Genomic DNA, 14,992 nt, shown 5'->3' with positions numbered 1-14,992 from the left:
TTAACAACGTACCTCCTGCTCCTGGTGTTCTTCTAAAATGAGGGCGAGCCACAAATCCGTGAGTAGGCTACAGTTTACAAACCCGTGGGAAAGGATTGCGAAAGCGTGGGCACGGTGTATGAATTTGTGGTACAGATGGCAAAAACTGAAGGCACGGTTTACAAATCTGAGAGCGCGGATTAGAAACTCGTGGGTACGGTTTATTAATCCGTGGGCACGATTTATTAAACCAAGGGAACAGTTTGAGAATTCGTGAGTAGGCCTACGGTTTATAAACTGAGCGGACGGACTGCAAACCGTCGCCACGGATTGTTTTTTTTGTTGTTGTTGTTTTTTCTCCCACAGGTGACTTCCCGGGCTCCGTAGAGACTTCATGTTTGTAAGAACGATTAAAAAAACGCCTTTCTAGGCTAGTTTCAGTTTCTGCCGACCCTCTCGTGACTCGTAAGCAGACAAACTAAGGTAAGCAGCCAAAAGTAATCTCTTTTCTTTTGCGTTTAAACATGTCTTTCATGGTCAAGCTATAGGCTATTTCATTATTTATAATGTGATCATATGCCTCTTTGGTTTTACAAATATAAAAGATAAGAAGGGGGTACTTTGTTTGAAAAGTTAAGTGAACCCTGGACAGGCCAGGCCAAAATGACAACGGAACACAGGCAAAATCTAGCATAGGCCTATTACCAAAAAAAAAACAAAAAAAAAAACAAGCCACCAATAGTGATTTTCTTAATGACCAGAAGATGGCAGTGAATACATAAAGTTTAGAGTGAACACCATCCACACAATAAAAAAATGTACCAACGATTTTGCTTGGCTCTGTATTATCTTATGTTTAATATAACAAGAAATACCTATAGTAGGTATTCATCTCTAATTTGGTATTTTGGTGATCCATGTACAATAGTCTAAGTAAATCCTTATCCTATGAAGCTGAAATATTCACTAACAGTATAGCCCATATCTGCACAAGCAAGACACAACAACATTTCGCTTTACTCACATTAAGAATCTTGTATCTTTATCTTCTTCTTCATTATTCACCTCTTCCTCCTCCTTTTTGTTTGGCAGTTATAGCAAACCAGGACCCTATTGCCACCAACTGAACTGAAGTGTGGATCTTTATTTAAATTCCCCACACCTATGTTTCCCCCATTGTTTTTTAACCAAAAAGGTTTTCTGTTGTCTTTTCTATATATATATATCCGGAAGGCCTAACTGTAGGAAGTTAGTTCAATCATATTTCATAGGTACCGGTATGTTCTTTTGTTTAAAAATATATATGACATTTTAATAATGAATAATAAACAGAAACAGACTTGGAAAGAAACTTCATGCTTATTCACATTAACACTTTATTCATATCAAGTCTTTTTTTTTTTTTTTTCTTTTTTTTAAAGACATAACATTAAATACAGAAGGCACTTACAAAAATTGTTAAATTATAGAAACATATTAACATGGATTAAAAATAATCAGAAAAATAAGGACCAGAGATAGCGCCACATGGCAGCCTTGTACAGTACATCTCAAGTAAAATCTACAGAGTGCTAATCTAAGTACAGTATAAAGAGGATTTATTGTTATTATTTTAATGCCCCTACTAGGTTTTAATACATAATTCAATCATTTAAAATACAGATAGCACATAACACAATTGTTTTTGTCACTAGTAAGTGGTTCTTGTTTTTGTTGCAATTTGTTTATTTTAAATGTTAGGCTTTGTGGTTTCTGCATCGAAGGAGTACTGGTACAGCTCGATCAAGCGGTTGGCCTCCCTCTGTCCTGACAACAAAGCACCATGGGTAGTGGAATAGTATTTTCTATGGGTGGCTTCCCCAGCAAACAAAACCTGTAGAGGCTTTGGATAGAAGTAAAGAAAAGAACAACAAAAAGTTAGCTTGACAAAACATACAACATTACTGCCCTGTAAGGCCCAATAGACTATTTCTAGCATAAGTCTTAATCTTTCCGATATAAAAAAAGTTCTTTTGTGCTGTGTACTCTGTGGGGTCAGACTGTTCCTTTCAGACATTGAATTGGCCTGAGCATGTTTGTGTGCGTATATGTGTGTGTTTGTTTGGCCCTTGGCCTTGTACAACCCAACCTTCTCATCCGACTCAAATTTCAGTCTCAGCACTCCACAGCTCAGTACAGGCTAACACATTTAAAAAACCACCACGCAAGCGACTTCGGTCAGCCTGAATTTAGAGCAGTCAAGGGAAACTTGAACAATGGCAAAAGAGGCCAAGTGGTTATAAACGAGATTCAAATGTCTTTGAGTAAAATAATAAGAAACGAGTCTTATTCCTTGGAAGGTCACCTGCTGTCTTTGGTTTAATTGGCAGGTAGTTTAATTCAAGTTAATAGAAAACAAACAATTCACTTTTTTGCACTTATAAAGGGCAGCGATACTCATATATAGCCTACTCTGTTGTTCCAAAAAGATACTGAATAAATTCTGTTCTCTAAACTATGTTAAAGGTGCAGTAAGCGATTTCTGAAAAACACTAGCTGCGTTTACATGGACACTTATAATCGGATTGACGGCTCAATCGGACTAAAAAACCTTCATGTAAACACCTTAATCGATCCGATTGAGCTTGATCCGAATGAAATTTCGATCCGATTGAAAGGGGTGGTTTATCCCTTTTGTAATCCGATCGAGAGAACATGTAAACACTTGATCGGATTGAAAACCTAAACTGAAAGGACTGCGCATGTGCAATGACGTTAAATAGCGTAATGACGTATGACGCGCGGAACGAGCTGTTCTTCCTGTTGAATAAAGTGTCATATTAATATGTTTCCCGTCATTCTAAAATTCTCATTTCACTCGCGCGTCTGTGAAGTGAAGCAGGACAACGTCCCACCAGTCCTTGTTTTGGATTCTCATCCACAGACGTCTGGTTTTGGCCGCAGGCAGGGGCATTTTTACTGCGTGATCAATAAGCAGAACGGCAAAACGGTTATGCTCTAAATTATGACCAGAGACGAATTAATATTACGTCTGCTGTTTAATCAACCCGATTACTTTATTTATCATTCATGTAAACACCTTGTTCGGATTCATCAATCGTATTGATTTCATTCCGATTGTGTCCATGTAAACGTAGCTACTGTTGAAAATGGATCGGACCGAGCACCACAACACACCTGTACCCAATTAGCAGCAGGGGGCGTATACACTCATGATGGGGGAGGAGAGCGAGTGAGCAAGAGGGAGATTTGAAGAAAGACTGTTGAAAGAGAGATGGCTGAGAAGCTTTACAAAAGAGAAAAGGTCAGAGGAATATCGCTGTAAAAAGAAGGGTTAGGCGCTGGAGTGACCCAAAGTGGGAAGGCCTGAAAACGGACTCAGAGGTTGTGTTGTTTCTGCTCCATATGTGAGTAACATTGGTTTTGAGTGTGTGCTGCTGGCAACTAACAATGAACTCTTGCTTGTATTTACTCGTGTACTATATGTTCATTTTTTATTCTTCCTTGTCGTTCGTTCGTGATCTTCGCTTTATTTTCTGCGAAGCATTATTTAGCTTTGCTTTAGCTATGATAAAGAGACATTCACTCTTGCATTGCGTGTTTGTGCATTTTGAGGGCGGAGCAATGAAGGGAGGGGTGTGTTTTGTTTTGGGTTGAATTCAAATATCAACAGTGTTCAGCAATGATTCTCAGAAATCGCTTACTGCACCTTTAATAGTCTATACAAGTGGTAATTTCAACTCACCGGAGCCTTAGTGTTCTTAATATAAGGCAGGGGCTCAGCTAGCCTCTCCACATCTCTGCCGCTGGAGCCAACTTGAGTGAATGAGTAAGAACCCCGGATATACGGGTTACTGCCCCACGAGGAGCGCAGGATCCGCCTTGGCTTAGGAATATTCTGGTTTCCTGATGGAAGTCAAACATATGAAAATAAATTGACTAATTGATTAAAAACGTAAAACTGTGCTTATTGTTGTGAAAATTTACATTTTACAGAGACTTTTCAGGATCAGTCTTTTTTAAAGTTTTGTTCATTTATGCTGATCTGTGTTTGTTTTGGTGGTGTGGATTTAATGGATATGTAAGGGAAGTTAGTCTTAGGTCAAATATAATGACCTTTTAATTATTAGTGGTAAGGTGTGACCAAATCCAATTTCAGCAAACTAATTATATAGGATTGGGGCAGATGGGAGGGAAACCTGCTGTGGATCTGGATAAAAAAAGACTGACCTACTTAACTGGCATGCCAGCCTGTTGACATCATCTACAGAGAATGTGTGCATTGACCCTCATGTCTGACTAAGTGTTCTGTCATGAAAGGGTTACAATGGAAGAGAAACCAGAGTTGTTTACAGTACAATCTTTCACACAACTGAAAATTTGGAGCCCTTGTCTATACCTTTACCCTGACTTTAACAGAGGTAATTTTTCTGTCATGATTTAACAAGTACATGTGCTTTCTTGTCACAGAGAAATATAACTTATAAGCATGACAAGAAGACAGCATTAACTCTTTCCCCGCCAGCTTTTTTTTTTTAAGTTGCCAGTCAGCGCCAGCATTTTTGATAATTTTCACAAAAAATGCATGGCCCCCAGAATATTTTGTTGAAGGAATATCTGAACATGCAATATATCAAAAGAAAGAACAGAGCTTCTGCTTTTAAACAACGTTTAACAAAGTTTTATTTTAGCTTCATGCATTCTTTTTTATCAACACTTGAATGTGGATAAATCTAATAAAAAAAATCACGTTTTTGTCAAAGACTACATCTAGATTAAAACATAGATGGAGTAGATCCGAGTTCATCAACACCCGTAATGCACAGTCAGCTAGCTCGTCCTGGGTCGACATTTCATTCTGTAACATTAGGCAAGGCAAGGCAATTTTTCGCCTGTGTTTTGATCCAGAGATGCAATACTCTTTCAGAAGATGTGTCACAGCGCCCCCTACCGTATAACAGTGAAAACACAGAAAGCCATAAAATGGCAATGAAGCGTTGTCTCATAAATGACGGAAAATTCTGTCAATGGCGGGGAAAGAGTTAGTATAGCCAGTTAAATGTGCAAAACACCTAACACTTAAGTGTTAAACACTCTTTGTTTGGATGACACATTTGATTATTAAATTGCTGAACCCCTACACGAATCTCCTGTCACCTGGAAATGATCTACCTTGATTGTTGTGTATGTGCAGCTCTATCAGAGAGGCATAATAACAAAATGGGGATTATAAGAATGAGGTAAAGGTATTGAAGAGCTAAATTAATTTTCAAACAACACATTAACAATGGTCTTTCTGTTGAAGACAAACGGCAAAAGAACTGTAAACAATAAGTCTTAGTGGTGGGAAAAAGAGGGAGTATGCAAATGACTCATGCAGATGAGAGATTAAGAGAGGTCTAATTTTCTTGCTTTGTAACACCCTTGGTATTGTGGAAATATGTATAACTACAGTTAAAGACTTACAGTGTTACACTTGCACATATGCTGACCTGTGAACTGGCGTAGTAGTTCAGTGCATATCTCCGCCACAGTCTCGTCGTCACACCTTTCCATGCGCAGGGCCTCTTCACCGCAAATCCAGCCACTCAACATGTGGCCATAGCGCTCAGGCGGATAGAGCACATCAAAACTGCAGATCTTTCGATACCACAGCTCTTCTGGGTATGCCTGGCTCTCCAGTTGTGCCTCGTCCTCCCAAACAAACTGAATGCTGTTGCACTCGGGGCTCCAGAAGGGCTCTGCAAACTCCAGAAAGATCTTGTCAGTGGTACTAATGCCCAGTTTCTGGACGGCCTGTGCCTTGTCTTGTGGCAGGCCTGGGGAGAAGAGAGTCTCATGAGCTTTCTTCAGGAACCCAAGAGAGGCCGTTACGATCACATGGTCTGCCAGCAGACACTCTGCGTCTTCGCACTCCAGACAGACTGGAGAAGGGCTGGGTCGTTGGTCCTGGTTATGGTCAGCCTGGTCGGAAATTTCCTCTGCATCCTGGGAGCTGCAGTTCCAATGGATGCGGCGGACAGGCTTGCTGAGGCGGAGGACACGACTTGGGATGTCCTGAGCCAGGATCTCAACGACTTTAATGAAACCAACAGGAATGACATGGTGAGCACCGGGAATCTCGGTCCACTCACCAAACTCGCTTAGAGACACTTCATCCATGCTGGGGGAACTGCTTTCGCAGCTTTCCACCTGAGGCACAAAAGAAGATATTAAGAAATAAATTGTGCATAAACTTGTCTCATCAGCATCTTGCTGTTAATATACTTCTTGGCACCAAAACTAAATATACTGAGTCAGCTTTTCGCTTTATGTATAGCCTTCTTTTACTGTTTTCATGCTAAACACCATTTACTCTAAAGTTAGTGTTTCAAATGATATTGCTCTAAACAAACACAAGCAGATATAGTCTAGCAGGCATATAAGCAGCTGAGTGTTTTGTCTAGTTCTGCCCCTTCTTCCCATAACCTCTAGTATTACAGGATGACATTCAATATCTGTCCTACTTTTACCTCAGTAATCCAAAGCTTTCAGTACTATCAGAATTTCTGTGAATAGCCTGACCAAACAGTAGTGTGAGACTTTTACAAAGAAGTTTAAATATTCCATGAATTGTGAATGCAAGCCCATTGTGAGTCTAAGTCTAAGTGTGGGAAATGATTAAAACAGTAGTATTTTTGGAATCCACACCTCTGTGGGCAGAAGTCTACAGTTTTGCATTTCACAAGAGAAACTCACTGTTGCAACAGAGTGGGAAGTGAGCATGGCAGTAAGATTGACATCACTGTTTTACAAAGGTGATGACACATGCAATGTGTTTCATGTTGTCATAGATTTGCAACAAATCTGCTTATGACAGGAATTCAGCTATTTCCTGATGTGGCTTGTAACGTAGATGGTGAATATGATGCCACACCTCTAATTTCAAAATTAGGTTCAGAGAGGAATATCTTGATTTTTAACTATCCTATGAGTAATCAAACCATAATTTGCTTATGAAAAATCTCTCTAAGACATTAATGCCCCGCCCACCTTGAGGTACTGTTGTAGCATAGATAACTTAAGTTTCTTGGTGCTTTCTGAGTCATAAGGATCAAGCATGATCTTCTTGCGCAACACATCTCGTGTGAAGATCCCCACACTGTTTTGACTCTCGGCTCCCACAGGCTTTCCGTTCTGGAAGAACTCCTGAGTCAGCTCGTACACCTGCTCAAAGGAGGTTGTTCGACAAGATTAAGAGAGTGAGATCCTAGTGTCATCAGATCATGGAGCTATCCTTACTACAAACAAGGGTTTAAGTGCATTATTTACTCTGGATGAAATACACTATGGTCATAATATTGCATTACTTTAAAGGGATAGTTCAACCAAAAATGTAAATTCTGTCATCATTTACTCATCCTTTTGTTTTTCCGAAACTAACTTTATTAAAGAATGTCAATGGTCAAACAGTTTTGGTGACCATTGACTTCTATTGTATGGGAAAAACTAAGATTTATCAAAATATCTATTTTTGGAATGACATGAGGGTGTCTAAAAGGGGGTCTTTCATTTTTGGGTGAATTATCCCTATAAGTGTCTCTTTCATTTATTAGCCAAAATATTTGCTATATTCATGATGATACTAGATGCAAAATAAAATAAATATTAAATAAATATCAGTCCCAAACTAAAGACAGGGATCTTGCAAAACACTCTGGGAGAGATATAGAAGGATAAAGGCTCACTGTGAGAACAGCAGCTCAGGATGAGGTAACAACCACAGAACACATGCAGTGCTCATCGCAAAGGATTTTTTTCTACTGGCCCGGATTTTTCCCCCAACCCCTATCAAAAACGCATGTGACCACATTTGTAGTGGAAATGCTATCCATTTCGAAGGGGTCCGAGACTGCAGTAAAGCACTGCATGCTCTTCGCGCTAGCTGCTTAATACAGATGGAAACAGAAATGCATCTTGGCAGACCACTTGTGATTGGGTCACAAGGCGAAACTCTGCCATAATGTGTTTATTTATTCAAGCCTTCTCCACAAGAGGCTACAGCAAAAGGTTCAAGCTTTGCTTGCAAAAAACCAAGCACTCCGCTCTCTTCCATCACCTCATTGTACAGGTCACTGAACTCCTCCACCAGATCCTTTGGGATCCGCTTGCCGCTGTTGGTCTGGTAGTGGGCCACACCATTCTTGGCGTACAGGCTGATGCGGCCCACACTCCTCTCCTCCTCTGTGGTGTGCTCCAGCAGCCCATTTTCCTCAGCCAGGTGGTAGATGGGGTTCCCATTTGCCCCATGTATCCAGGTTGCTCCAAGTTCCAAAGTGGTTTTACCTGTTGAGAGAAGGAGATAGGACACCTTGAAAATAAGCATTTTCTGATCTGAAAAAGTTGACGATGAATTTGGACTAAGAAAGAATAAAAAGTATGCTGTCATATGACAAGACAGTTGTTCTCACCGTGCTGAATGCTTTGCACTCTGCCTCCGATACGGTCTGAGGCTTCTAGCACCGTGACATTGGTGAAGCCGTTCTCCAAGAGGGTTTTGGTGGCGGCTAGGCCGGCCAAGCCCGCACCAATCACTACTATTCGAGGTTGTCGATGTCTGTGTAGGGCTCTACTAAGAGGATCATCAGTGCTGTCTGAAGATATTTCACAACTTTGCATGCCGTCCAAGCTCTTCTTCTAGGGAATCTGGGGAAGGGTGAGATGAGGAGAAACCATTAGAGCAAACACCAAGCCCTCCAGCAAGACTAATAATAGAGATTATTCACAGGAAAAGAACGCATCAAAGATACAGAACTTTACATCTTCGAGCATGTGGTTCAAAGGACTGATTGAAACTGTGTCTTTTCAAAGCACAACCTTAAATAACACTATTCACAAAATAAGGTGTCTTATCTCTAACCTCGTGTGTATGAATTGAGAGTGATTATATCACTAATGCAGTGCTGAATAATAATGAAGACAAAGCAAAAATGCCAGTGAAGGGTAAATGTGATTCTCATTTTGTCTTCACCCATCTGAGGACACAGTGTCGGGCAGGGCAACAGACTCGCCACAACATACTAGAGAATGTAAAATGTCATTGCACAGAGTCCATTTGCACAAGTGAATGGAAAAGGTCTGTATGTGGCTGTGAAAATAATTACACTGTGATAGGAAATGAATGTGTTCTTCACATTTCCGTTCAGGCTTTTCAGGCAAGGCCTTCACATAAACACGCCAGCTTACGTGTGACAGCCAAAAGAAAAAGATACACCTGATGTTGGACAGACCTCATAAGACAAGTTTATTGATTTAAGGACCTGAATGTGGAAAAAGTGATAATGGAATATTGGAAACAGGATGTTATTATAGTGGACCAAATGGAAATTTTACTGTAATCTTTCCTCACATCAGAGTGACCTGATTTATCACACTGATACCCTTCTTTATACATGAACACACACAACCCTTATCTGTCAACATTGTTATTGTACCCAGTAGGCACAGCCGCTCACATGCAATGAGGAAGAGATTGACAACTATGAATAAATTTGATTTGAATGAATGAGGTTGTGGATTCTATGCTCTCAGTACACACCACAATAACCTCCTGTTGGGAGTTTGCACAGGCCAAACTCATCAACACCGTTTGTTATCAGACTGCAGAAAGGACATGCACAATGCACATCAGAACACTTATTATAAACACCGAAAGGTACTAGTGTGATGGCGGCATTGTGTGTTACTATATGAATGGGTTGTTTCCTTCTTGAGAATTCTCAGCATGTGACCTTGACTGAATTTAGCCACACATTTTAAAGGGATACTTCACCCAAAAATGAAAATTATATCCCCATATAATCACCCTCATGTTGTTCCAAACCCATAAGACTTTTCTTCATCTTCAGAACAGAAATAAAGATCTTTTTAATAAATTCTGAGCGATTTCTATGCCTCCTTTGACAGCTACGCAACTACTAACTTTGGTGCTTCAAAAAGTTCATAAAGAGATTGTAAAACTAATCCATATGAATTGAGTTGATTCAAAATTTTCTGAAAAGACACGATGACTTTATATTATGAACAGATTGAATTTAGGCTTTTATTATAAACATTGATCAGCAAACATAAACAGAAGCTCAACCATACCAGCTTGACGCGCGGAAACAATCCTCATTGGTTCTTGCAGAAGCTCAAACATGCTGTGTAACACACAAGAATGAACCTCATTGGTTCTCGCAAGTCAAGCAAGCCTACTTGTTGAGGTTCCATTTCCCATTTCGGATGTGTGCGTTGATGAATGTTAATATGTCAATAAAAGCTTAAATTCAATCTGTTCAGAGTATAAAGTAATCGTGTCTCTTCAGAAAATTTGGACTAAACGCCTCAATTCATATGGATTAGTTTTACAATCTCTTTATGAACTTTTTGAAGTGTCAAAGTGATAGTTGTGTGGACTGTCAATGGAGGGACAGAAATTTTTCAGATTTCATTAAAAATATCTTAATTTGTGTTCCAAAGATAAACGGTAGTCTTACGGGTTTGGAACGGCATGAGGATGAGTAATTAATGACAGAACTTTCATTTCTGAGTGAACTATCCCTTTAAGGCCTTGAATATCAGCAGGCTTTATGGCTGAACAAAAAACAAACTTAAGATAGTTTAAATACATTTTCTGAACAAATGGCACAGAATTTTTGATTGATTCAATGATTACAATCGATTCCACCTGCAAAAGCAACCAGTGTCAGGGGAAAATAGCAAAACATGAAACCTTATCCTGGCTAAAACATGTCAAGTAATATGTGTGTAATAAGGATTCAGCTAAACACACACACAATGTTTTTACTCTGAGCTTCAGACACAGACATACAGTGAAGCAAGCTGAAATTTCTCAGTGTGTGGCCTACAGCTAGAAAAACAACTAGACTATAGGGAAGCTTTGCGGTTGTATATCTAAAAATTACAGATTGAAGGCCTTTATTTATTTTATTTTTTCAGATTCAAATCTTTAAGAAGCTGACATTACACTATTTTTGTAATTTCACTTATGACTTCAGCAAAGTCATGCTTCTAAAGCAGCTCTTGTAAAGTTGGTTTGTGGCAGCAGTGATAGAATGGGAAGTGCCTGATTCATGGATTAATGCTTATCTAGAATGGGTCCCTTTAGCGAATGTGAGAGTGTGATGTCATCATGTAGGTCAAGGAGACATTTGCTGTTGAACTGAGAGAAACAGTGAGGCATTTATCAATAACCCAAAACTAAAAACTCCCATAGAAAGGACACTCTACAGGGAGGTGGAGAGGTTCTTTGATGGGGTCCTGAAATGGAAAGTTTTGGATAACCTCAGTGCAACTGCAGGTCCTGACCACACCCGTTCCAATCTTAAGCCGTTTAAGGTTAGCCAGAATGCATGTGCAATGTTTAACAGACACACAAAGTTGATAAAACTAGGGCTTTCTAGATCATGGAGCACATCAGAAGTTGCTGAAGGCATTAGAAACAGCTGTACCAAATAAAACATAACTACAGACATTCACCTTTTTTTTCAGTGCAATGGTCATGGTTGAGAAGGTTTGTTCACTTTGTTGTAAGAAACACTGTATGCATGAGAAAGTCCTTCCTTGTGGTACATCTGTTTTTTCAAGGCAAAGGCAAAAGGCCACATCTTGTGAAGTCAGGATGAGGCCATAACATAAAATGAGATAATGTTAGGCATGGTTTCCATTGTTCTAATCCTACAATAGATGACCCATTTAGCCTAGTGCTTCTCAAACTTTTTTTTTCAACAAACACTTATGTTCCTTGTTAGCATCAACTAGAAGTTTTGATGTTGAGGACACTGTAACCTCTTTCCCATGAACAGGGTACTGGGGCTTTTGTATATTTAAATATGTTCTCAGAAGTCTTAAGACTCTTAGACAAAAATTCTGATATAACATGTTTGCCATTTCTGAACAAGGGTGTGTTAGGTGATACTTCTCCGCCTGGTGATTTTGACCTTATTCATGATGCGTTTAGAAATCAAACTGAATCAGAGACATTGCCTAATATTTAAGAGAAGTAACTGATATATCTTGAAATGCTTCCTTTTGAGCAACCTCAGCATTTACTGTGGCTCAAACTTTATTTTGCTGTTTTGCTGAACTACAGCCTGAAGCAATAGTACTTCTGCTAGATGAGATTTTTTTTTTCCTCCAGCCATTGTGGATTTGAATGTGATCCTTGTAGAAGTATAACCACACCACACCACACGTCCTGGCTCCTCACTTGCCGCAGATTAAGGGTGGGCTTTGGGGACGCACACACTCTACATGACCTAGAAATCACAACCTACATCCTATATAATACCTGCCCCTCCATTCACACATTGTAAGACAAAGTATGTCAGCACTGTACAGTTATCCCACTTATCCCACTCCACATCATCAACATGACTTACTAAAGTAGATTGGAATTGTTAGAAACACTTGCATTCCAAATACAGGAACTGAAGCCGGCAGAGGAATCTCTATCCTGATGGGATAGGCTACAATTTTGTAGCTTACAGGTTTTGATCAATACAAATGAATCAGTTATATCTATATTATCCTATTATTATTATTATTATTATGCTCATTTAAAAAATCTATATACCCTACGATAAAAAAAAAAGCTGTGCGTTCACAAAACCCCGAAGCACTGTGTCATTGAGTTGAGATAAGTGAAGTTTGGCTGATAAAGTAGCAGCACAAAGTGCGTCCAGAAGAATCAGCGCTGCCACGTAACTACACAGTAACGGACGAGTGGCCTCCAGTGATACGAAAATAAACGTCAACCTATGACATTTACTAAATACTCTTTTCATGAAATCAAACTTTACTGTAGGCTACCCTATTCAGCTGACTGAACATTTTCTATTAGTTATGTCCTAATATAACAGCGCGTTATAATAAGCAGTTGAATGAAAACTGAACTGTGACAGACAGACAATGGAAGGATATGCTTTCAGAAAAAATAACGGAGGAAAAAAACGAAAAAGACTGATAGAAACACGTTCTGTCCAATGTGAAAACACTGATCAGTCCAGCGAGTCCGTTTTGTTTACAATTTTGATTAACCGTGTCTCCGTTAACAAACCACATCTTTAAAACACGCAACACTGTAGCGCTAAAACACACGCACGTCATCACATTTAGTATGGTCTTTACCTGACTTTATCGTCTTCAGCGTAAAGCGGAGAGCGATCCTCTGTTCTTTGTATAGCCTATTCACAGCGTCTCGCTTTGTATTTATGTCTTGAAACCAGAAGCAGCCAGTTTAGCCGATGCCGCTGCCTCCTCGCTGAATAAATATGAGGGTCTGTGACGTACCGCCACGAAATCAACACCGGCGCTCAACCGAGTCTTGGCGTGACTCACTGTTTGCAACAGACAGGGGCGTTTGAACTACACACAAAGCCCATCCTTTCTGTAGTGATGATGAGAGAGTATACAGCTGGTTTTGTTCGGTCTTGTTAGATTACGACAGACGCCTATCCTTAAACAAACAAAATAAATTGGCTGGTTCTGGATGAATCAATCAAAATTTCAAACTATGTGTTCTAGAGTAACAATTAGCCTACTTTTAAGCCATTGGCTATCTGTGATATACAGATAGTTCATGTCTACCTGATTTAATGCTTCTGAAGTTATTAAAATTCAATTCATTTTCTATTGAATTTTCTATTTTTTTAGTTATACAAGAATCAACTCAATTTTTAAGTCAGTTTAATGTAATTTAAGTTGAAATGACTTAAACAACCAAGTTGATAGGCTACTTAATTTAACGCAGCAACTTTTTTTACAGTGTACTTTTATGATGAACATATTTTCAGTTTCTGAATTTGAATATTTTTTTTTTTTAGGCTATATAGTAAGAGGCTATAGTAACAAAGAAAAATATTTAACACAGATATTTCATTAAACTTAATGAGAAAATCATCATATCTGTGAAATAATGTTTGCCTTGACATTTTTTTATTTTCTTTTAATAGTCTTATGAATAGGTTAGTAGACATGTGCAGGTGTATTTTAAGGTGCAAGGAAAATATTTAATTTGCTATATGTTTAATATAATATATATTTCTTTTTTGGCACAAAATTATATAAACAGTTCTTATAACAATGTGCAAGAAAAAGAATCTGATTGTATTATACTTTTAAAGGCCTATATTTTTCTGTTCATGTCTCTCAAGGTGGGGTTATTTCTGATCATTAATTTGCTTAGACTATTTCTAACCCAACCGCTGATGGAATCCACAGAAGACCGTAATATGGCATTATTGGGTACAAGATGTACTTTTTACACATACAAAGGCTAAATGCAACCTTTGAGACTATTTTAATCAAGTGGCAAACTTATCTGAATGCATATTTGTCTCTTTAAAGGGATTAATCCCATCAGACTTTTCCCAACAGCTAATTTCTCTAGCTCTCATCTATAAACATTAGCAGTTTCACAACTTCCCTTTTTTAGGTTCAATAGAACACTGTGTCCTCGTTGTGATAAAATGTTGGTTACTTACTTTGTCATGTCTCTAGTTCATGTTCTGATACGATAATGCAAATATATGATAAAAAATGCAAATAAAACCTGATAGTGATTTAGTTCTGGGTGCTTTGGTTTATGCATTTATCTAATCATTTTACACACAAAGTAGTCTGTTCTTTGTACATCAGGTTTTTATACATTTATACAACTTTCCTTTTTTAAATGATCCTTGACGTAGTTCAGCATGCGAAAGAGAAGAAATTCTTATGCTTGTTTTGTACAAAAGTAAGGTGTTGGAAATCTCACATTTTAAAACTTACAATGTCCATTAACCAATTCATGGTATAATTCTTTGATTATTATTTAAAATTGAGAACTAGAAAACTTGATTTGATGCCTAGGATATTCCAGTGCCGTGTAATTTAAAGGCCTGTTTTCTGCAGGCTTTGGTTTTTAAATAAAATCACAAGAGGATTAGCATTGGTCAGTATGTTCCTGAGATAGTCTCAGGAGAATAAACTA

General features: G+C 38.7%; 1 protein-coding gene across 1 annotated transcript; it reads right to left on the bottom strand.

Annotated features, from left to right (window-relative positions):
* Positions 1–1,321: 1,321 nt before the first annotated feature.
* smox (spermine oxidase) lies at positions 1,322–13,418 on the bottom strand. Its single transcript, XM_079852909.1, has 7 exons — positions 13,150–13,418; positions 8,430–8,664; positions 8,078–8,304; positions 7,012–7,185; positions 5,472–6,171; positions 3,725–3,885; positions 1,322–1,861 (listed from the first exon to the last, which is right to left on the bottom strand). The coding sequence occupies exons 2-7, from the start codon at positions 8,635–8,637 to the stop codon at positions 1,709–1,711; spliced, it is 1,623 nt and encodes a 540-aa protein (XP_079709035.1). The 5' UTR covers positions 8,638–8,664; positions 13,150–13,418; the 3' UTR covers positions 1,322–1,708.
* Positions 13,419–14,992: the final 1,574 nt, after the last annotated feature.

The sequence above is a fragment of the Squalius cephalus genome, assembly GCF_949319135.1.
Source record: "Squalius cephalus genome assembly, chromosome: 2".
Classification (NCBI taxonomy): Eukaryota; Metazoa; Chordata; class Actinopteri; order Cypriniformes; family Leuciscidae; genus Squalius; species Squalius cephalus.
This window is presented reverse-complemented; position numbering and strand designations above follow the sequence as displayed.

Coding starts and splice junctions, on each gene's coding strand:
- smox (XM_079852909.1), bottom strand. CDS start 8,637: ATGCAAAGTTGTGAAATATCTTCAGACAGCACTGATGATCCTCTTAGT. Junction 7,186..8,077: donor TCAGTGACCTGTACAATGAG/GTGATGGAAGAG, acceptor TCCTTTGAGCAG/GTGTACGAGCTGACTCAGGA. Junction 6,172..7,011: donor TGCTACAACAGTACCTCAAG/GTGGGCGGGGCA, acceptor TTTGTGCCTCAG/GTGGAAAGCTGCGAAAGCAG.